Source organism: Macrotis lagotis, chromosome 1 (assembly GCF_037893015.1).
Source record: "Macrotis lagotis isolate mMagLag1 chromosome 1, bilby.v1.9.chrom.fasta, whole genome shotgun sequence".
NCBI classification, from domain to species: Eukaryota; Metazoa; Chordata; class Mammalia; order Peramelemorphia; family Peramelidae; genus Macrotis; species Macrotis lagotis.
The window spans coordinates 600,124,042-600,148,854 of NC_133658.1; the positions used below are offsets into that span (position 1 = coordinate 600,124,042).

At 35.3% G+C, this 24,813-nt stretch overlaps 1 protein-coding gene across 2 annotated transcripts in view; it reads left to right on the forward strand.

Moving 5' to 3' along the window:
• ERCC3 (ERCC excision repair 3, TFIIH core complex helicase subunit) overlaps positions 1-11,086 on the forward strand; it is a 38,356-nt gene extending 27,270 nt beyond the window's left edge. For both annotated transcript variants that reach the window (XM_074214936.1, XM_074214937.1), the window contains exons 13-15: positions 3,770-3,888; positions 9,771-9,923; positions 10,586-11,086. In XM_074214936.1, the coding sequence (XP_074071037.1) occupies positions 3,770-3,888; positions 9,771-9,923; positions 10,586-10,720 (407 nt within the window). In that variant the 3' untranslated portion in view covers positions 10,721-11,086. The remainder of the gene's footprint in view (positions 1-3,769; positions 3,889-9,770; positions 9,924-10,585) is intronic.
• The last annotated feature ends 13,727 nt before the right edge of the window (positions 11,087-24,813 follow it).

Consider the following 24,813-nt stretch of genomic DNA (forward strand, 5'->3'; position numbering starts at 1 on the left):
TACCTATATTCATTTTCCCCCTATAGGATTAAGCTTCATTTTGCATAGAGGAAACTATTCTTGGTATAAATTAGCCTATCTCTTTTGCCTTTTGGAATATTGCATTTCAAAGAACTCTCATTTTTAGTATTAACTGCCAGGTTTGTTTGAAACTTACTGTGGCACCTTAGTACTTGAACTACTTTTTTTCTGGATGCTTGAAGTATTTATTTCTTTGATGCAGATGCTCCGAATTTTTTACTATGATCTTCCTTGAACTTTTCCTTTTTGAGTTTTCCTTCAAAAGATGATTGATGGATTCTTTCTATCTTCACTTTGTCCTTTGGTCTGACCAGTTTTCATTTATGATTTCTTGAAATATAATGCTCAGGAGTCCATATGCTTAGAGATGCCATAGGTCACTGGCTCTGCAGTTCCCATTCTGGACAGCTCCAAGAAGGAGATAGCCAGCCACAAATGCCCCACTCCAGTACAGCCTTCTCTTGTGACAGATATGGCATCTAGATCCCAGCATCCTGGGAAAAGATTTTAATCCCAGCAAAGAATGAAGGACAAAAAATAAGTCAAAGATGCAATGGATGTCCAGCTTCACCTTCAAAGCTATGCTGGCCTTTATCAAAAATTTGTCTTAAGAGATAACATTTGGTTGTTCAAAGGATATGCAAAGATAATTTACAGATGAGGAGATCAAAGCAATCCATAGTCGTATGAAAAATTTTTCTAAATCATTACTTATTAGAGAAATGCAAATTAAAGCTTCTCTGAGGTACCACCTCACACCTCTCAGACTGGCCAATATGACCAGAAAGGATAATGATCATTGTTGGAAGGGTTGTGAGAAATCTAGGACACTATTACATTGTTGGTGGAGCTGTGAACTCATCCTACCTTTCTGGAGAGAAATTTGGAACTCCGCCCAAAGGGCAACAAAAATGTGCATGCTCTTTGATTCAGCAATACCACTACTGGGTCTATACCCTGATGAGATGATGAAAAAGGGTAAAAACATCACTTCTACAAAAATATTCATAGCAGCCCTGTTTGTGGTGGCAAAGAATTGGAAATCAAGTAAATGTCCTTCAATTGGGGAATGGCTGTGGTATATGTACTTCATGAAATACTATTGTTCTATTAGAAACCAGGAGGGATGGGAATTCAGGGAAGCCTGGAGGGATTTGCATGAACTGATGCTGAGTGAGATGAGCAGAACCAGAAAAACACTGTATACTGTAACAGCAACCTGGGGTGATGAGCAACCTTGAAGGACTCTCTCATTCCATCAGTGCAACAATCAGAGACAATTTGAGGCTGTCTGCAATGGAGAATACCATCTGTATCCAGAGAAAGAACTGTGGAGTTTGAACAAAGACCAAGGACTATTACCTTAAATTTAGAAGAGAAAAAAAAACCTGATGTCTCATTGTCTGATCTTGCTATCTCTTATACTTTATGTTTCTTCCTTAAGGATATGATTTCTCTCTCATCACACTCAATTTGGATCAATGTATACCATGGAAACAATGTAAAGACTGGCAAATTGCCTTCTGTGGGGTGGGGGAGAAGTAAGATTAGGGGGACAATTGTAAAACTCAAAATAAATAAAATATTTAATAAATAAAAATAGATAACATTTGGATGTTCCTTGATATGTACATGAACCTTTACTCAAAGTATCTATATAATACAACAATTACAAGAGAATTATTTAAAAATAAGAGAAAGAAATGTCTTGTGTTGTTACAAACTTAACTATCTTGGGCACCATATTTTTTCTGTTGCTCTGAGTATCCGGTGGAATCCTGTCAGGGAAACTACTACTGGTGAGGATCATTAGTGGCTGTATCTTGGGAGGAACTTTGATTTTAAAGTTGATTTAAAGACTAAGACTACCAACTATTAGGTTGAATTTGTTGTTTTCTTTGCTGTAGTTGATTATAGTTACTTGTAACAAGAGCTGCTTCTTCTTTAAAAGAGCATAACACCCTGCTCTGAGCCATAAAGTCAATTTAAAGGCTTGTACCATTGATTTTGGAGGTTTTGGTGGCATTTTTGTTTTTGTTTTTTTCCTGAAATCAGATACAGTGAAAGCAATTTCTCATGGAGAAGGAGCATAATGTCCTAAAACCTAATCTATCCGGTGGGGGAAAAAAACAGAACTTTAAATATTATTCCCATGAGTGTGAAGGACTTGTTAAGTTTGCTTCCCCTTATATTATATTATTATTATTGGTGATGTGAAGGGTATTATTAGTCACTGTACCCTCATGTTTCCTAAGTAGACACATTTTATTCTTCTCATGTCTTGGCAATTTGCTTTTAACAACGATTTTTGCAGGATTCCACCAAGAGAAATGTCACAGGCAGAATAAGTCTTTTAGAATAAACTAGAGGACAGTTTGTTGACTTCCAGGAATTACTTGCCTCTGTATTTGAATCTTCCTGACTGTAGCTATCCATTTTGCTTTTGTTACTGCTAAAATAGATGTGGCAACATTCATTACTGTTATGTTTTCTAATTAATTTGAAACATATCATAAAGCCCCCTCAAGTTGAGGGGAGGGGCCAGGATAGAAGGGCAAGGGACAAAGTTAATCTTTTTCATTCCATCTATCTCATTTTGTGGCTAGAGAATTGTTACAGCATTTTGACCATCATTGGATCATCCATATTATGGAAATTATATTTTAATGCAGTTTGAAAAGACTAATTTGGAAAAAAACTTAAGTTCGATGATTTTTTTAAATTAGTTTTTCCTTGACCTGTTCCAGGTAAATTTTTATTACTTGATTTATGTTTGATTTGTTCTAGATTTCAGGGAGTACATTTCTTAGGAAGGTTTTTCTTTTTCTTCTGAATAATTTTCTTTCTAATTCTTTTCTCAAGAGTTTTTATTTCTATTTTTTTAATTTCATACAATTTCTTCTAGATATTCATGTAGTTCTTGTAGAAAAAATTTTCTCTTCCCTTTGAGTCACTGCTTATAATTATTACGGAGCTATCATCTCCATTTTTGGAGAGTCTCTGGATTTGTAATTCTTTTTTGTGCTAATCAATATTTTATTTAGTTCGCTCCTTCTCTTACGTTAGTTCCTGACTTGGGGTTTTATCCCTGGGTTAGCTCCATCCCCTATTATGCTTTTGAGCAAAATTCTTGCCTCTGGTTGGTCTTACTCTGCATTTCTATGCTGACTTTCTCCTGTCAGATTTTTGAGGGTCAAAGTACTATATCTTCAGGACCCTCTCTCTGGCATCCAGGACAGAATTAGGGATTTCAGAATCCTGGACCTGAGGTATCCCAGCCTTGTACTTGCTATGGTGCTGTGCTGATTCCTATTTTTCTCTGGAACTTCCCATGTTCCCTATTCTGGGGTTCTATTACAAATTTGGTGCTATCTAGCCAGCCTCTTGCTTTCTTAAAGAAACCTCAATTTTTGCTGCCTTAGGACCCAAGAACCCTACTACACATGACTCTGACCATTCCTAATCATACTGGGTGGTAGTGCTGGCTTATTGCTGACTTTTCAAGTCATATACTCTTTTATGTCCTACTTCTGAAAACTGATGTTTTGTACAGTTCTGGGATGGAAGATGTCATAGTTGTTTCTCTTTAGATATTTGATCACTGTTCAGTCTGGAACAAACTTTATGGTCTTGATATGGAGTCTTGTAGTAGTCAGGCAGCCTTGAATCTTCCTGACTAGCCATTTTGGTAAAAAATCTCACATCCTGATTTTTCACAAGCTAATATTTACTGTCTTATGTCCCCTAGGAATGGTTGCAGAGGAATATAATGCCTTCTTCTACTCACTGGTATCCCAGGATACACAGGAAATGGCATATTCAACCAAACGGCAGAGGTTCCTGGTCGATCAAGGTTATAGCTTCAAGGTAAGCAACCTTGAGTTCCTTTTCCCATTAGGACAAGTGCTATAAGGAAATCTGTTCTTTTATCCTCAGAGGGAAGTAGTGACCATTGTCAGTATTTGCTTGAGAAAAACCTCAGGCTTAGAGAATCCCTATATAGTTAAAGATCTTACATAAGTCCTTCTTTGTCTCTGAATGAATTATTGGGTAACTAATTAAAAAGGAACTCAATTAGGTGCTTGAAGAAAAGACTTTTGTGCCTTTCTAAGGTAACTAGAGAACAGAAGTGGGTTTCTTTGGTGGAATAGAGGGAGGGTTGAAAAAAGAAAATCGGTGACCATTTGGAAAATGAGCTGAATATGTTGCAATTTGGCATGCTTTAGAGGTTCTGCCAAAATTCTGAATCAAATTTGGAGATTGGAGTTGGAGTGAGGAGAGCATGTGTAGGGAAAAAAAATTCAAACAAAAGAATCCTTAAGCATTAGAAAATGCTTATTAGAAAATAATTAGATTATTAGATAATTGATTATTAGAAAATAATCAAAAATAAAATTATCATGACTTAATCTTTCTGGTTTCCATTCTTCTACAGTCCTCCCTCTGACCTTGTGAGTGGGGGAACTCTGTAATATTAAACCTTTAGTTTGCTGTAGCTAGGAAGCAAAAGGCTGAGAGAGGCATTTAAAGCACATTATTGATTGCTTAGGACTGCTAGCACTTGGAAGAGTGAATATAGTGCCAGTTTGGAGTCAGGAGGACTCATCTTTTTGAGTTCAAATATGGCCTTAGACATTTAAATTATGTGACCCCGGGCAAGTCATTTTACCTTGTTTACCTCAGTTTCCTCATCTGTAAAATGAACTGGCAAAGGAAATGGCAAACCACTCCAGTATCTTTGCCAAGAACTAAAATGGGTTCACGAAGACTCAGACATGACTGAAAAAATAACTGAATGATAAAAAAAAAAATTGATCACTTAAAAGACTTTGAAAGGATAGGCTATTGTAAATTGATTCATATCACTTGGTGATGTTAGAAGTTGTACTTTCTTGAACCATGGTTATCCTTTTTGGGTTACTTATTGTGCACAGCAGATCAGTGGCAGAATTTCTTATCCTAAATGAGTTATGTGGAGAAAGAGTAGAGTGAGCAGAGGTTTTAGGCACACATTGGTAAATTAGCTGCCTCTTTCCATCCAATCACCATACAACTTGTTTTTGGAAAGGACGGGATTTACTTTCTGCTAATATTGAACAGATTTTATCATAAGAGAATGTTATGGTAGGTGTTGGTTTTTTAAATCTTCATTTCTAGAGAGACTTAGGAGGAATAGATATAAGGGACTGATAGGGGAGCAAGAGACCTGATTTTGGGACACAATTCTGCCAAAGAATTTTTTTTTGTAGTCTTAAGTGTCTCAAGGAAGTACCATTGAATCACAGACAAAATCATAAGAGGGTGCAGATTATGAAAGGCTTTAAATACCACAGGATTTTATATTTAACCCAGGAGGTGATAGGGAACCACTGTAGCTTAGAAAAATGATATATAATTGGACCTATTTTTTAGATGGATTGCTTTGATATACATAAACTTAAGAAAGATCCTTCACTATCCTGGTTACCCTCTTCTAGATATTCTCGGACTTTTTAATGTTCTTCCAATTCTATGGCCCCCAGAAGTGAACACAGTCTCCAAATATGATCAGACTAGAGCAAAAGTCAAAAGGACATTTACTGTCTTATTCCTGGAAGCTATACTTATCTTAATTCAGTCCAACATTGCATTACACATTGAAATTTTGTTGGCAGCTGCATCATGCTTACTTGAAGTCTCCTTAACCCTCTAAATCTCCTGTATACTCTATTGCCTACCATGATTCCCCCAATCTTAAGTCTTAAATGTCTAACATGTGATAAAAAAATATTTGTAGAATTAAATTTTTTGGATTTTACTCAACTAGAGTAATCCAATATTCTAACCTATCTAAAATCTTTTTAAATTCTAATTCTTCCATCCATACTATTAACTAGTTCACCTAGTTTTGTGCCATCTGCAGATTTGACGAGTATATATTATCCAGGTAATTGATAAAACTAGTAAAACAACACAGATTCATTGGACGTGACATTGGAAACCTGCTAATTTGTTGGTTTTTAAATTATATAAATATTTTGTTTTCCAATTACATACAATGATTTCTACCAATCTTTTTTTTTTGCACGGCTTTGAATTTTACAATTTTTTTACTCCCTTTCCTCCCTCCAACAGAAGGCATTTTGATATGTTTCCATGATATGCATAAATCCAATCAGATGTGTTGAGAGAAGAAATAGATCCAAAAGGAAGAAAGAAAAACATTAGAGAAAGCAAAATTACATAATACATACAACTTTTAAAAATTGAAGATAATAATCTTTTGTCTTTGTTTAAACTCCATAGTTCTTTCTCTGGATACAGATGGTAAACTCCATCACAGATTCCCTAAAATTGTCCCTTATTATTACACTGAGAGTGAGCAAATACATTACAGTTGATCATTGTATCATGTTGTTGTTAAAGTATATAATGTTCTGTTTCTGCTCACCTTGCTTAGCATCAATTCATGCAGGTTTTTCCAGGCTTTTCTAAATCCTGTCCCTCATGATTTCTTATAGAACAATAGGATTCCATCACATACCTATACCACAATTAGTTCAGCCATTCAGTGGGCATCCTTTCAATTTCTAGTTCTTTGCCACTGCAAAAGAGCTGCTATGAATATTTTTGTGCATGTAGAATTTTTACCCCTTTTATGATCTCTTCAGGGTACAAACCCAGTATCTTTGCTGGACAAAGGGTATGTACATTTTTATTGCCCTTTGATCATAATTCTAAATTGTTCTCCAGAAAGGTTGGATCAGTTCACAACTCCACCAACAATGCATTAATGTCTCAGATTTCTTATATTTCCTCCAACATTGATCATTAATTGTCCTTTCTGGTCATATTGGCCAATCTGAGAAGTGTGAGGTAGAAATCAAATTGTCATCGACCAAGATAACCAGTTACAAATCCATTTAATTGTATCATAATCTAGTCTGCTAACCCTAATTTCCATGTTTCCACAAGAAATTTTGAGCTCTTCTATCAGATACTTTGTTAAAATCTAAGTTCATAAATATATTCAAAAACAACAGCATTTCAGATGTGTGTGTGTGTGTGTGTGTGTGTGTGTGAGAGAGAGAGAGAGAGAGAGAGAGAGAGAGAGAGAGAGAGAGAGAGAAAGAGAGAGAGAGAGAATGTGTGTGCATATTTATCTGTTTCCTTTTTACATTAACATATAAATTCTTTGAGAGCAGGGAGCTTTTTCATTTTGTTTTTTGTGTTCCCAGCATCTTATATTGTTCTTTTCTCCTAGAAGATGCTTAATAAAATTTCAGTGGCTTGTTAGAAGTGATGTGCCCAAATCACACTGCTAGAAAGTGAGAGAATTGGGACATAAAATTCAGCTCTTCCAAGGGTAGGGTTCTTTCCACTCCCCTATCTCATCCTCCTAAAGAATGTCAAGATTTATCCCAAGAGCCAGACCATAAATCCCTATTCAGTAATGCCTAGGAAACACCTCAATTTCTTATGCTTACCCTGTGGGTAGTGGCTAATGACCATACAAGTATCATTTTATGACCCAGAAAACTGAATTTGATAAAAGAGCACTCTGCAATCTCCATTGTACTGGTGAGTAACTTTAACAAGTACACCTCACTATTGTTTCATCTGCCAAGGAATTCTGAAAGATCTTGATATATAGATGGGCAACACCTAGATATAAAAAAACCTATAAGGCAGCATTTTGTTTTCCCAGATTAATTTTTCATCATATTTAGCAAACAGTAGGAACAATATGAGATCTTATATTATCTATCTCTTTCAATTAATTGTGAGATAGTAAAGAAGTGGTTTTTGAATATGACTTTGTTAAAAATTGCTTATTTTTTTTAGGTTTGGTTTTTTTTTTGGGTTTTTTTTTTTTTTTTTTTTTTTTTTTTGGCAAAGCATATGGGGTTAAGTGGCTTGCCCAAGGCCAAACAGCTAGGTGATTATTAAGTGTCTGATACTGGATTTGAACCCAGGTACTCCTGACTCCAGGGCTGGTGCTTTATTCACTGCGCCACCTAGCTGCCCCTAAAAATTGCTTATTTCTTACTAATGCCTCCAACAAAGATTTTTTTTCTCTATAGGTGACTTAATAAGATTTCAGGGTAGATGGGAGAATAGTCTAATAAAGATCAGTGATTATTAATTTTTTTTCTGGTAACCATTTTTCATATTAATATGGTCCAAGATTTTTTTTCATGCCTTTTTGGAATCTTCCCTCCCTTCACATACCTTGTATATAAATCCCTTCCGCTTATTTCTCCTCCAGTATGAATCTCCTTTTACACTTGCTCCAGTCTAATTGCTTATCCAGTCTTTCTTCTCTTTAGTGTCATTTTGTCCTACTCTGTGTCCTGCGATGTGGTAGTTCCATTATCTGTGATGCAGGAATCAGTTTGTTGAAAAGGTTTTTGCAAATCTTTTGCATTTTTCTTGTTTATAATCTGTTTTCATCTTTGAGTGCTCTAGGATTATTTTGCTTTTTGGAGATCTTGTGAAGCTGTCTTTAAATTTGTTTAACCTTTTACCCTGCTTTATGAGATGATATTGCTAATAATTATACATCATTATTCTTTATAATATTTTTACAGATGAGTTCACATTCTTGGTGTTGTCTGTGTATGGCAAGTCTGATGTTTGCTAATTAAAGCATTTTCCATTTTGGTCTTTTGTGGAAATAATTTACATTGGTCAAATTTCAGGATAAATTTCACATTTTTTATTTTTAATAACTTGTTTAATTCAGGGTTACTTGTTAAGTAGTTTTAAACATAATCATTCCTTTTCATTCCATTTACAAATACTGATCTTAGTTCTTATGACTTATTCTGAATGCAGACAACTGACTCAGGGTTAACTCCCACACCAGTAACAAGTTTTTCCTGTTAAAATATAGCAGGTTTGTTTTTTGGTATTCACAGTATTCAACACTTACTAATTCATCTCTTAAAGTAGGTTTTCATGATAGGAAAGCATGAGACTTTAAACATTGTTTCATTTAAATGTTAAAAGCAAGCAAAGGGGAAGAACTGCAGAATTCCTTGGAAAAATAATTGAGAAACTAAAACAGCAGGGAGGAGGAGAAAAATCAGCCTTTATTTAGCACCTTTTATGGTCCAGGCATGGTACTGAGCACTTTACAAGTATTTCCAACTGTAATAAGAAGGTGTCATTACTTTCATATAAAGCAGGGTTGTCCTTTTTTTATTCCTATCTCTGCCACTGACTGCCTTATTGACTTTGGGCAGATAATCTCAGTTTGTGAATCCTGTCTATAAAGGATGGGTGTCGGATTAGATGACCTCAAAGGTGCTGTCTGACTTTTTGTCATCTGTGAGACCATTCCCATCCAGATTGCTGCTGACCTTTTTATCATGCACTGAGACTCATAGTCATATATTAAGAACTTTCTGCCACACAACTCTCTTGTTGTGAAACCAAAGTGCTGGGCCTTTCTTAAGTAACACATTATTTCAAACTGAACCATAGAGCTTACCAGTGAAAAGCCAGCTAATTAGTGAGAAGGAGGAAGAGGAGGAGGAGGAGGAGAAAGAAAAAAGAAGACAAAAAGTTCAAAAGCAGCACAGTTTTGTTATTCTCTTTTTAATTTAACAAACACTTTTTTAAACGTTGACAGTTTCATATATAATCTTTTTTTCTTTTACTCTTTTGTAAGTTAATATGCCAAAATTTGTTGATGGTTATTTAGTTCATAATGAAGAAAATTTTTTAGAGGCTACCAAAACCTCTTGTCACTTTCTATTTTATAGGTAATTACAAAGCTTGCTGGTATGGAGGAAGAAGAATTATCATTTTCATCTAAAGAGGAGCAGCAACAGCTTTTACAAAAGGTCCTGGCAGCCACTGACTTGGATGCTGAGGAAGAAGTGGTAGCAGGAGAATTTGGTTCCAAATCCACCCAGGTGAGTTGATTTAAAGCCAGATGTTATAGTCATTCTTTTTTCATGTGGATTTTAGGCTTCAACATACTCAAAAGACAGTGTTCTTTGCATTTGATTCCAAAGAAATATTTGTGATTTTCCCTAATGATTTCATTTCTTGCGTCCTTAGAAGAAAATATTGATAAGAGCTATAGGTTATTTAAATATCCTGGACTGCAATCCCATTAACTAAGTGTGTGACTTCTGGGTAAGTCACCTACCTTATTGAGCTTAGATTTCTTCATCAACCATATGAGATGATATGGATCAATTAAGATAATAGGGAAAACTTCTTTTCTTGTGCTCTCCCTAACTTTAAAACCTCATGAAAGACATCTGTCTTGCAAGCTCATAATATGAGATATAATTTTGGGCACCATTTGAGTTCATTTATCTATTTATGACCTTTAAGGAATAGTCCTGAAATGTGGCCTATTGGTGAAGCCTGGGATTAGGACTTTTGAGTGCTTCTTGCTTTATTTTTAACGTGTATTTTTTGGATGTTATGATTAAGATGGGAATGAAGTAGCGCTCTTTTGCCCCTGGGAAACTGATAACACTACACTTCATCATCTATTTCAATGTATTTGCAATGACTGTCCACCATGTCTCCCTCCTCACTTATGTGTATTCTATCCACTTAGGTATCCCGTCGTTTTGGCACAATGAGCTCCATGTCAGGGGCAGATGATACTGTCTATATGGAATATCATTCTTCTCGAAGCAAGTCATCTGTAAACAAGCACGTTCATCCACTTTTCAAACGTTTCAGAAAATGAAGCTATCAATGTAAACTATTTTCAAGGACTGTATGTTTTGTACAGCAACTTCAAAATATTGAAGCATGAAACTGATCCTTTGGATTCTAAAGGAATGTTTTATTTTCTGAGAGCATTGGCTGGTCCAGCTTAAATAACCAATCTCAGCCACATTGAGGAAGTAATGTGAATGCAGCTACCTCGTGGTACTCCAGGCATAATAAAAGATTATTTTTGTCTTTTCTAACCACTTTTCAAATGCAATTTGGAAAGAGGTTCTTGTCTGTAAAAAATTTGTAACAGTACTAAAGTTTCTTTATCTGAATGTTTTCCTGAGTGAACATTAAACTTTTATGAGAAAAGTTAAATGTCATCTTTTCCTGAAAACTTCTATTGAATTGTTTATTTACTATTAGAGACTTGTCACTGAGTGGGAGATCTGTGATTATTTATACATGAATTAGATCCCATACACATTCATGGATAGTCCAAATGGATAAGCCAAGTCATTTTTCTCCCCAAAATAAATAGTTTTTTTCCTAATCAGTGACCATTGACTGTATCTCTTCAGTCACAAAGTGAGAGGAACCAGTCAGATCTGCCCCATAGATGAAGAAACAGCTCAAAAAAATCAGGCTTCTATTAGAAATGAGTAAATTATGTCATCTTGAAATACTTTGAAGGACTTTTTTTTTCAAATGTCAAGGTATACTCCCTCTTTCTTGCATGTTTTTTTTTTAATAATCACTTCTCCCAATTTTTCTAAATGTTTCCCTACTCATATTATTCTTAGTGGGAAAGAAGAAACTGGGGGGCTGAAGGGGATAGATAGGGGGAGGGAGGAGGACTGAAAACCTTCCAAAAGTAAGCTAGGAATGTAGCTCTGATTTAAGAAAAAGCTTTTTATTCTGGTTAAGTTTGATTAACAGTCTAAGTATCCTTTCTATGTGTGTGTCTGTGTATGTGTATATATATCATATATATATATATATATATATATAAATGAGAAACAATGGATGTCACATGTTTTTTATTAATTTTTCTAATTACATGCAAAGATAGTTTTCTATATTCATATGATTTTCTTAGCTGTATAAAAAGTGAGACCTTATGTTAAATGGCTCCTTGGCATTGCTTTTTTGGTTTTGGTTTTAGTTTTTGATCTCTCCCAAACCACTTGCAATTTTAGGACAGCAATCTCTTTTTGTTATTGTAATAAAGCATCAGTCTGAAAGAAGCTTCCTGGTAAACCCCATAGTCCAGCAACTCATGATGGATTAGAAGACAATAGTGCCTTTTGTTATGACAAGATGGAACTATTACCGGAACACAACCTTTGCAACCATTTCCATGAATCCCATTTCTCAGAGATGACTTTTGTAAAAGCTCTTGTTTCTATAAGAAGGAAACTCTCAAACATAGAGGATGGTTCTTCAAAAAGGGCTATAAACCTGTTTGTTAGCCATCTCTACTGTGCTAATTATTTTATAAAGCTTATCTGTGTATGACTGTGCATCAAAAAGTTATTAAAATCCCAGTATCCTTCAATTATGACTTTCAAGCTGATCATCCAAGTGACACTATTCTCTTTAAGTTACTGAAGAGTTCCTAATGATCAATCTGATGGCCTCCTCTCAGTCCTTATCTCCTTAACTTCTTCAGCATTTAAGCAAGTTAAATGAAAAAGCAGTTAGTAGTTATATTATGTGGGTTATACAAATAAAAAGAGCAGGAGCCCCTATCCTCCAGGAACTTACATCCTGATAGGGGAAGGTAACAAAAGGAAGGAGAAAGGGTGATGGCAAAGGTCCCTATAATAGCATGACAGAGAAAGTATAGTGTGTCAGGTGGAGCCTTGAAGAATGAAGACATGACTGACCATAGCATTTTCTTTAAAATGGGGATTCTGGGAGGAACCAACCACCCTCTCCTGGAAACTGGGTTTTCATGACTGCTGTTTTTCTGTTCTGTCTCACTACTTCTTGGTCTCCTTTGTTGGTTCATCACTCCCTAAGTAATGTAATGTAATGCCAAGGCTCTGTCCTCTACAGTCTCTTGATGAACTCATAAGCCTCCATTAATTTTAATTATCTCTGTATAAGACTTCCAGAGCTCTATATTCAACCCTAGTCTCTCCCCTGAGTTCCAGACCCTCTTCACAAACTGTTTCAAAGTGGTTGAAAGGAACCCCAAGCTCAAGCTGTACAAAACAGAACTTATCTGTATATCTAAACCCAGCCCTCTTCCAAACTTCCCTTTTTCTGCTGAGGACACCATTTCCCTTATCAGATACTCAGTTTTGCAATATCTATAGTGATGTTCTTGACCCCCCCCCCCACTCTCCTTTAATCCAAATATCCGATCACTTGCCAAATTTTATTTCTGCCTCTACTCATATTCAGCACTCTGGATCAGAACATTATCACCTGTTCCCTAGACTATTGCACTAAGTTTCCTAATGGGTCTTCCTGCTTCTTCAATCTGTCCTCCAATATAGCTAACAGAGATTTTCCTAAAACATAGGCCTGACTGTGTCATGCACATACCTACTGTTTATTTCCCTCCATTCAATGTATCTTTGCTGTTGTGCTTCAGTTGCCTTTTCAACCTGGACCTTTCCTCAGTTTTTGAAGTTTTCTCACTTGGAGCATCCATTCACTGCTGCCCCACTCCAACTGGCCCAGCTTTTTGCACTGGTCAGTTCCTCCTGGGTCACCATTTTGGAGACAGACCCTGGCCACGGAGCCTTCCTTCCCTGTCTGGATCTGCTGACTTTCCACAGGGTTGCCAAACTCCTCCCTTCCTCTTCAGCTCCCTTTTGTAACTTCTCTTCTTTAGAATGTAAGCCCCTGGAGATTAGGAACTGTCTCTTTTTGCTTCTTTTTATATCCCTGGAACTTATATATCTTCTTATATAAGCACAATCTCCCTACCCAGCCTGGCCCATTACTTCCTACTCCCAAGGTCCATTCATAGCAGCCTCCTTACATTTGTTCTGACCATTCCCCAGGCCTAGAGCACCCCTCCTTGCCTCAGTCTTGCAGAATCCTTCGTGTCCTTCCAAACAATGCAACAAATATTCCACATGAAACGTTGATTTTTTTCATTTATTTAGGGCTAGAATTAGGGACCAAGATGAATAGAGCTTTAAAATCTTAAAGAGATTTGTATTTTATTCTAAAACTAGTAGGCAGTCCATACAAGTTATCTAACAGGAATGATATGGTCAGATGTGTGTTAAGGAAAATCCTGGCCGTTTTGTGAAAAATATTTGTAAAGAGAGACATGGTACAGGGAGAAGGAGTGGGAGTGTCCTGAAATAATGTAGGTGAGAAATGAAGCAGATCTAAAGTGGTGACTGAATTGAGATGTTGGGTAGAAAAGTTGCTATAGAAGAAGAAAGATTTGGTCACTGATTAGATATGTGAAATGAGAATGAGCCATCAAAGATGATGCTAAAGTTATGTACCTAGAAAACTGGTGGAACCAGAAATAGAGATGTTTGGAAGAAGGAAGGGTGTCTTTTGCCTTCTTAATTCTCCCATGTGCCCCTTTCTCTCCTCTGATACAATGCCATTCCTGAACTACTGTGATATCCTGTTGGTTCGTCTCCTTTCCTCAAGCATCTCCGCACTACATTCTAGTTATCATTCAGATGTACCTGAAGTGTAGCTAGGCTTACCCATATATCAGTCACCTGCTCAATAAACTTTGGTAGCTCCCTGTCACTTCTAGGATCAAATAGAAAATCCTCTATTTGGCATTTGAAACCCTTCATAACTTACCTTTCCAATCTTTTTACAACTTTCACTGCCCCCCCACTATATTTTGATACAGAGACATTGGCCTTCTTGTTGTTCCTCAATAAGACACTTCATCTTCTGATTGAGCCTTTTTCCTGGCTGTCCCCCACGTCTGGAATGTTCTATCACTCATCTGCCTCCTGGTTTCCCTAGCTTTCTTCAAGTCCCAGCTAAAATACTTTTCCACTTTCCAAATTCTTCCTAAGTCTAGTACCTTCCCTCTGCTAATTTTCTAAAATTTATCCTTGTGTTACGTCTCTCCCATTAGATTGAGCTCCTTGAAAGCAGGGTCTCAGTATAGTGCTTAATGAATGTTTACTGACAATGGCTGACAGGTGGACTCCAGGAGGAAGTAGGATAATTTCTGTTTAGGACATTTTGAGTTTGAAATATCTAATAAGCAACTGATGATAGAGGACTGGAGAACAGGGGAAAGACTTAGGCTGAATATTACTGATCTGCAAATCACTTTCTTTGGGTTGATGATTAAACCTATGATAGCTGATGAGATAACCAAAAGAAAGTGTAGAAAGAGAACAAAAGAAAGCCTAGACAGAAAACATGGAATTATGAGGGAAAAACCTTGTCCATTGTGAGTTATTATCACATTATAGAAATACATTGATTTATTTTTTTACTTTAGCTTTATATTCCTCTACTATGATCCTACTCTTGTACCTCTTAGTAGTGGCTTTCAAAACCCTCCTCATAGATAGATTCTACCAATTATTTCGTATTCTTCCCCTTAATAAATTCTCAATTCCCATAAACATTCACTGAGATTCTGTTGGTTAGCTGTAGATTAGTACAGCCATTCTGGAAGGAAATTTAGAAGTATGTTCAAAAATTCATAATAACCCTTTGACCCAGCAATACCACTATTAGGCTTGTGCCCCAAAGAGGTCAAAGAAAGAGAAGGACCCATAGGTAAAGCAATATGCATAGTATGTCTTTGTTCTAGAAAAGAACTGTAAAATAAGGGAGTACCCATCAAATGGAAATGACTGAACAAATTATGGTATATGAAATTATTAAAGTACTACTTCACTATAAGAAATAATAAAAAGAATCAATTCAGAGAAATCTGGGAAGTTTTATATAGCAAATTCTCCGGGTTTACTGCTTCAACTGACCACTCACACTCACAGGTTAGGATTCCCAAAAGGTAACTCACTATATAGGGTAATCCAGAGGGAGTGGCATTTCTAACACTATAGTTTCTGAGTTCCCATCAGTTGTGCTCCCCAATATCAATATCTCATTAAAATTTCATTAACTTGTAGAAAGGGGATTTACTGAGCAAAGTATAAGAAGAATTTTTTCAGGGAATTCCTGCTAATGTGAAGGCCATTCAAATATGTGCATGTAAATATGTATATATATATATATATTATAAGTCAGAAAAAAGCCCCACATGTAGTGTAAAGCAAACCTCTCTAGCTCACACTCTTTCTAACTCACACTCCCATAGTCAGACTAGGTCACCAGGAGGCAGTTGACTATGACTCCCTTGAGGGCTTTAGAAGTAAACCCTCAGGGACAGCTAGGTTGTGTAGTGGATAAAGCACCAGCCCTGGATTCAGGAGTACCTGGGTTCAAATCCGGTCTCAGACACTTAATAATTACCTAGCTGTGTGGCCTTGGACAAGCCACTTAACCCCGTTTCCCTTGCAAAAAAACCTAAAAAAAAAAAGTAAACCCTCAGGGTTGAAACTTCAGAAGTGAAATTCCTAAATGTTTGTCTGTTTTATTTTATGACCCATGAGCTAAAAATGATTTTTACACTTTTAAATACAATAAGACTTTATTTTAAAATGTAAAAAAACATTCTTAGCTCTGCAAACAAAAACAGGCTGTCAGTGAATTTTGCAGCAAGTATATCTGATAAAGGCCTTATTTCTCACATACAAAGAGAACTGAGTCAAATGTATAAGACTACAAGTCATACCCCAAATGATAAATGGTCAAAGGATATAGACAGGCAGTTTTCAAACAAAGAAATCAAAGCTATTTAGTCAAATTAAAAAAAATGCTCTAATTCACTATTGATTAAGAATATGAAAAAATAAAATAACACAGCTTTCAAATTGACTAATATAACAAAAATAGAAATTTGGGGAAAATTGGGAGCTGTGAACTTATTCAACAATTCTGGAACTATGGATCTAGCAACACTACTGCTAGGTCTGTATCTCAAAGAGATTTTAAAAACTAGGGGAGAATATTGGTACAAAATACACTTGTACAAAAATATTTAGAGAAACTCTTTTTGTGGTGGTTAAGAATTGGAAATTGGGGATCTATGTTTAGCATGATTATACATGTATGGCTTATATTGGATTGCTTTCTATTGAGGGAGGGGAGTTGGAAGGGAGGGAGGGAAAATGTAAAATGAAAAACCTTGCAAAAATATTGTTGAAAACTGTAGTTCCATATAATTGGAACAATAAATAAAATATTTAATTAAAGAATTAGAAATTGAGGGGATATACATCAGTTGAGGAATGACTGAACAAGTTGCAGTATATGAGTGTGATAGAATATTATTGTATTATAAGAAATGACAAGCAAATGATTTCAGAAAAACCTGGAAAGATTTACATGAACTGATGCAAAGTGAAGTGAACAGAACCAGGAGAACATTGCAATATTAAATGATGAACACCTGTGAATGACTTAGCTATTCTTAACAATACAATCTAAGATCATCCCCAAAGGACTCTTGCTGAACTATGCTGTGTACCTCCAGAGACCGAACTGATATTATCTGAATACAGACTGAAGTATATTATTTTCACTTTCCTTTTTTCATTTTCGTGTGTCTTCTTGTACAAAATATGGACTAACGTGGAAATATTTTACATGCTTGCACATGTATAACTTATATTAGATTCTTTACCATCTCATTGAAGGGAAATAGAAGGAAAGGAGGGACAGACTTTGGAACTCAAAACTTTTTTAAAAAGTTAAAAAATGTTTAAGCAGTAATCAGGGGAAAATAAAATATTATTTTAAAAAAAGAGTCATCCATTCCAAAGTCACTGCCATCCACAAGTGACTGACTTTCCACATCTGTTGGTATATACATCCTCTCTTATCAGTCACTTTTACTGCCTCAGGTTGGCAGAACTATTTCAGTCTTGAAATCCAGAAGATCATAAATCTGATCAAATCTATCTCTGGACCCTCATTCACCTAGGATCATAGAAAACAAACACAAAAGAAACAGAAGCACCATATTCTCATGAACTAAATGTGTTGGATGAAGAAATCCAAGAGTTTCTCTAAATGAGGAAATACTTCCAGCTTGCCTCACTCATTTCCTGGAAGAAAAAGGAAACAAAAGGAGTGGAATAGTGGGCAAATCTCTCCTTTTCTAAGTGTTCTCAGTTATCTATTGTCACTCATGAGTTATCAGTACTCACAACACTTCAGCCAACTGAGACACTTATCACCATACAGTACTAGTTCCTCAAACACCAATACTCCACATGTAGTTGGATTAGAATGCTTCTGCCATTCCTAGAATGAACTCTCTTACTTCTCCTTCTCTTTTTCCTCCTCTTCTTTCTTCTTTTCCTCCTCTACACAAAATCTCTACATATCTTTCTTGAGCTCTTGAAATTATTCTATCCATACTTGTTTTTGTACATTTTGTATTCTTCCAAATGGATGTAAGCTTTTTGATGATGATGATGATGATGATTCTTTGGCCTTATACCTTGAGAAGCTATGTTCCTTGCACCTAAGTAGGTCTAGAAATATGTATTGAATTTAATTGGTGCTGTGTTGTTGAAGGCTTTGCTAAGAGATCACAAGTTCTAGCAGATCCAACCTAAGAAAAATTCATCTCCAGGTGAGTTGTAGAGTGACTAATTTCTTGGCATTGCCACTTTCCAGGACTGTCTATTAAGTCACAGGGGTTTAGCTATCTACATCAACAGGAGGATTAACCAAAAAGACAAAATTACATGAATATTTGAAATTACTGAAATGAATTTCATGTTGTTATTTTTAATGTTTTTCCTTCCAAATATTAGATAAAACTTATACAACTCTACTTCACCTCACTTGCCATACATGAGTCCTTTCCTCCAAAGAATTTCGCCTCTGCAAAGTCATTCTGATCAGTATTAATGATCCACTTTCCATGTGTTCTTTTTATTTTAACAATCCACTCCTAGTGTGCTAGTACTATTTAGGTAAAGTTGAACCTAAATTATATGGTCTCATGAGATAATAGATATAGAACTAGAAGTGAGGCAATATGACATAAAAGATACAATGTTGAACTTGGAGTGAGGAAACCTTGAAATCAAATCTTTTATTGGACATTTCTTATCTAATGGTGAGCAAATCATTTTATTTCTTAGCCTCAGTTTACTCATCTGCAAAATGAGGGAATTAATACTTCCAGATTTAATTCTATGATTTTATCATTCGGGGCCATCTAATCCAAGTCTTTCATTTTATAGATAAGGAAATGAGTCTTAGGTTTAGATGACAAGCAAAGAGGTGAGGTTTGAACCAAAGCCCTTAGATTCCAGACTCCATGAAATCCTATGAATTTGCTTATATTTTCATAGTCAGCAATCCATAGCTTGTCCTTAAACAATGTCAATTAAACTCTCTTGTTATCCTGTTTAAATAGCTCTCTCTGTCAAACACACACACACACACACACACACACACACAAACATACATACACACGCTAAATTGATGGCATAGCAATTAATTTCATTTCAGGTTGACTAATAGTGTGCCAAAAAGATCAACATGTTCACACAAGAAAAAAAACCATGAAACTATTGTACAGCTTAAGCAAGGCAATAATAATTTAGATTTTAAAAGAATTCATGAATATTAGTTCAACATAAACAATATTAGCTGAATAAGTTTTATATGTAGGCCAATATATTAAAAAGCTGGCACACATAGCATGGATAGATTATCTCTGGAGTCTGTCTGGCCCACTCTACTGAAGAGAGACTGAGATTTTAGGAAAAGGATCATGGCTGACTCTTGGCTCTTCTCTTCTGTCCCTAAGAGGGATATTGGGCCAAAATTATATCAGCCATACCTCAAATATTGGTTGTCTAGAGAATGATAGGTTAACAATAAAATCTGCTTCTCTAATCCCTCTTAGGTTGGAGAATAAATAGCCTTTAATTTATACTAATCCTCACCAGTTTGGTTTCTTCCCATTAAGGGCTAGCTACTCACTAAAAGGGGAAAAAAATCACACATAGTAAATCTAAACAAAACAACAAACAGTAATCAGAGAAGTTATACTGATTAGAATATACCAAAGCATAAACAAATCCATCAACTAGAAGATTTCAGTTTAAACAAAGAAAGGGGGCATGATCTCAATGAAAGGAGGTCCAACCTCAGCTGTCTCTAGAATTTTAAGCAGATACAGGGACCAGATGATGAGGCAGATTAAGCAGATGATGGGGCCAGCTTTCCATGCAAGTCCCCTATTCCAAGTCTCTCTCTGCTGCCTACCTGGAGTATCTATAGCCACATGTCTTTCCCAAAAGTGCCTGAAACCGATTCAAATAATTCCTTTCCATCACAATCATAGTGCTTAGCACTCTTTCTGCTAATTTAGTCATGTCTCCAAGTGTATATAGTATTTCACAGCCAACTTAAGGGTAATTTACAGAACATTTAAATACGCTTGGTCAGTGTCATTTAAATATTATTGATGGTCCCTGAGTTATTAGTATTCATACCCTGAGTTATTAGTATTCACTCTCAAAATTATTAAGTATCTACTCAATATTTATTTACTTGTGTTACTCAAAGTATTTTTTCTAAGAGAATGTAAGCTCTTTGAGGAAAGACCTTTTGTCTTTGTGATCCTGCCATTAAGTGTAGTATCAAACCCATAAAAACACATTAATTCCCCTAAAGTTCAGAAACAAAGGTAATCTATAGATTTTTCAGGCCCTGACTTGCAATTGTTATTCCTCATGTCATTTCCTTAGCCAATTATGCTATTTGCCCCACATATACATAGACCCAGCTCACAGAACAACATAAAAGCTAGAAGGGATCTCAGGGATCTTTCATTCCGTTTTTGGATAGACTAATTATAAAGCAATTTTTCAAGTCCATCTGCCTCTATATAACTTCTACTTCTATTCTTTGAGAACATGAAGGTAAAGCCTAATCCTTCTGTTCACCCAACAAATGCTTAAAGATAACTATCATGAACCCCTCAATGTTTGCTTCTCCAACATAAAAAAATTTTTCATTTCCTTTAACAGACCCTTATTATGGAAACTTGGTCTCTGGGACCCTTTGCTATCTTGGACATCCTCCTTTAGACATCTTCCAGTTTATTAATAATCTTTCTTTTAAAATGTGGCATACAAAACCAAAAACATGTTTGAGTTGTATGTCTGAGTATGAGAAAAATATATCTCTCTACTTTAGTTCTGGATACTCTTTCTTAGCAGAGCCTAAATTACATCAGGTTTTTTGACTACCATATCCCACTTTTGACTCATCTTGAATTTTTGATCTTTCAAAACTTATCTTTTTCTTTTTTGTAATTATATTTTATTTTCCCAATTCTATATAAAAACAATTTTTACATTCACTTTTAAAATTTCTGAATTCCACATTCTCTCCCTGCCTCTCTTTTCTTCTCCTTTCTGAGACAGAAAGGAGGAGACAGTAAGCAATTTGATATAGGTTATATATGTGTAATCATGCAAAGCATAGTTCCATATTAGTCATGTTGTGAAAGAAAACACAGAACAAATCAAGAAAACACAGGAAAAAATATGAAAGTGAAAAATAGTTTGCTTAAATCTGCATTCAGACTCCATCAGTTCTTTCTCTAGAAGTGGATGATATTTTTCTTCATTAGTTCTTTGGAATTGTCTCAGATCACTCCATTGCTGAGGAGAGCTAAGCCATTCACAGCTGATTATCATAAAATATTGCTCAATAAAACTCACCTTTTTCAAATATGCTTCTATTTGCCCATTCCTCTCCTGTCTTATGTGATTTTGCTAGAAATCAAAGTCTAGTTCACTGATCTATTAGATTTTAAACTTCCTTCTCTTTTCTTTTTTTGAAAATTAGATGATACTTGCCTTTCTTCAATACCAACTCTTTAAACCCTGACATATGCTTAACTCTCTTCTAGTCCTGTTCCTCAATTTGGTAAGCCAAGTTCTATTACTCATTCTCCTGTATGACTAAGTTCATCTTGGCACATCTATGTACTCCACCCTCATACCTACCCTAGCTTGAGATGAAGAATGAAGTTTGAATATGTGAGTACTTCAGTAGCTCTCTGTTATTATCAGTGTGGTTACTGTCTTTACTCATGCAGACCACAACCTATCCTATCCATTCCTTCTTTTTTATATGCAACTAATTTTTCATATCTTTGTAAAGAGGATGTACCCAATATCCTAGAAGTTTTCTTCTTGGCCTTTTTAATATTTAGTCAATGTCAATGCAATACTCGAGCAGTTGATCTATTATCATTCCATTTCACTATGTAAAAAAATTCATCTTTCTGAACTTTTGGGAATAATTTCTTTTGCATAATTCTTATAGGCAAGTTATTGTTAATATGCTACAGTCAACTTACACCCATCATGCATCTTTTCATTAATCTTTGAATTACTAAAGCTTTTTTTCTTCTGTGAGTGTATTATTCTATGATTATGGTTATCCTGAATAATATTGTATTAAAAAATGCTCCTATGGCAAAGAGAAGTTTGAGATAATTTAAATCACTGTGTAATTATTCAAGATAGACAAGCTTGCTCTCTTCCTGTTCAATTCTTTTATTTTTTAAGGTTTTTGCAAGGCAAATGGGGTTAAGTGGCTTGCCCAAGGCCACACAGCTAGGTAATTATTAAATGTCTGAGACTGGATTTGAACCCAGGTACTCTTGACTCCCAGGCCAGTGCTTTATCCACTACGCCACCTAGCCACCCCTTCCTGTTCAATTCTTGATCCAGCTCATTATTCATCTGCAGTAGATGTTCAAGATATATGCATTCCTGGATTAAGTTAATGAGGCAGTCCATTCAATTTCATATTATAATCTAAAATATATGCTTTCTTTATTTAATTAGTCATTCATTTGTCTCCTTTAAGTAACCATGGACAGGCAGTTGGGGTAATGTAAGAAAGATCTAAGTTTGAATCTTGCTTCAGATGCTTACTAACTCTGTGATTCTGGGTTAGTCACCTTACCTCTGTTTGACTCAATTTTCTTACCTGTAAACTGGGGATAATAAGAGCAACTACCTCTCAAGGTTATTGGGATCATTAAAAGACATACAACTATAAAGCTATTTAAATGCTAGTATTTGTTATTCTTTATTAGCTCACTGAAGAAGCTCTATCGTTTTCTGGAGCTCAATACAATCAAAAAAGTATAACTGTAAAAAGTTATAACTAATAGTTCCCATAATTTATAAGTAATCTCTCTTCTATTTTACTTTGTGTAAAATATCTTTCAATAACAGTAAATATAATTGGCAAGCACAATTCCCTCTCACACTCTGAACATAAGTTTTTTTGAACAAAGTTATCTAACCTTATTAAGATTGTAAGGAATCTTGCTTGATATTGAAATATACATAAAAGAAACTTTGTTAGAGAGGATATTTAAGGATAGATTTTGTTTCAAGGAGTGATTTTAAAAAAATTAATGAACTTTAAATATGACAGAATACAGATTCTCCTCAATTTTTACTAAAATTGTGTGACAATAAAGATGATAATTCAAGGAAATTATCTACAGAAGCCTACTTTGAATTTTCTTCTTGTATTGTTATCAAAGATATCAATCAAAGATAGACCAATTTTTCTTCACATTGGACTTTGTACTGGATATATTCCAGGTCAGTGGTGAACACTTTTGGTGAGCATATTTTTTCCTATTTTATATATAATTTTATATGAATGATCAGCATGCCCTCAAGTAAGGTTATCTCTACTGTGGTGGTTTTGTATAATTGTATAACTTTAAAGAATGCATATAATAAGCCATATTGGCTTTAAAGCAGCATCTTGAACTGTCAAATCCAAAGCTTTTTTATAGTCAGCAATGAACACAATTCTTTCTTTCTTTACAACTTTCATTGAATTGTGTGATGGTAAACATATTCTACTGTGGAAAATTGTTTATATAAGTTTACCTATTCCCACAATATATTAAGTACCATTAAAAATGTTCTTTCTACCCGGGACAGTTAGATGGTACAGTGGATAGAGCCCTGGCCCTGAAGTCAGGAGGACCTGAGTTCAAATGTGACCTCAGATACTTTAACTGTGTGACCTTGAGCAAGTCACTTAACCCCATTGCTTTGCAAAGAAAACAAACAAACAAGAAGTATTGCATATGGTCCAAGAACTGGAGCTTCATTATAATTTGTTTATTTTTATTCCAGAACCATAAGACTTAAGACAGAGCTATGATTTCAATGATATAGAGAACTTGGTTGTGAGATTTCCTTTATTAAAGCAATCTTCTCTACAACTTATAATTTTAGACAGTTTCCTGGGACACTATGATACTAGACTTGCCTATGTTCATACAAATGTTACATGACAGAAACTTGATCTTTCTGCCTCTAAAGTTAGCCCTCTATCTACTATGAGACACCGCCTCTCCAGCTTTCCTAAAACATGCACTGGATTTGCCACCAGTGGGATTTTAAATTGTGTAATATAGGCATAACACTCATTTTGGTGATGTTGATTCAGGCCCATAGAGAGAAGTAATTATTGCCATCTGGATATATCTGGTAATAACTATATTTTGACTCTGCCAGTTGAGAAGGAAAACATCAGTAATATTTTTCCATTCGGCAGTTCTCCAAAATGTCTAAATATTTTATTCTAACTGAAAACTAGGAAAACACACTAAGGGACAAGTACATGGAAATTTATATAAATCATTATGCAATAATGTCACTCTACTCGTTTTTGAGAAATGTAAAGTGGGAAGAAAGGAGTGGACAGACAAAATGAGGAAGAAAAACTTTCTCCTGAACAATATAAAGACTAACAGACTGCCTTTTGTGTGTGTGGGGTAAATGAGATTGGGGGGGAAATTGTAAAATTCAAAATAAATAAATAAATTTTTAAAAAAGAACTTTCTCCTGGAGAAAATTTCTTTTTTATATATATTTTTATTTTTAGAAATCATGGATTGGAACAAGCTCCAGAAGCTTATTTTAAGTCAACACATACAGGACCTATGAGTTCAGAGCACTGTGTTAAACATTTAAAGTACCTCCCTGTCTCCAGGTAAAATTCATCAAA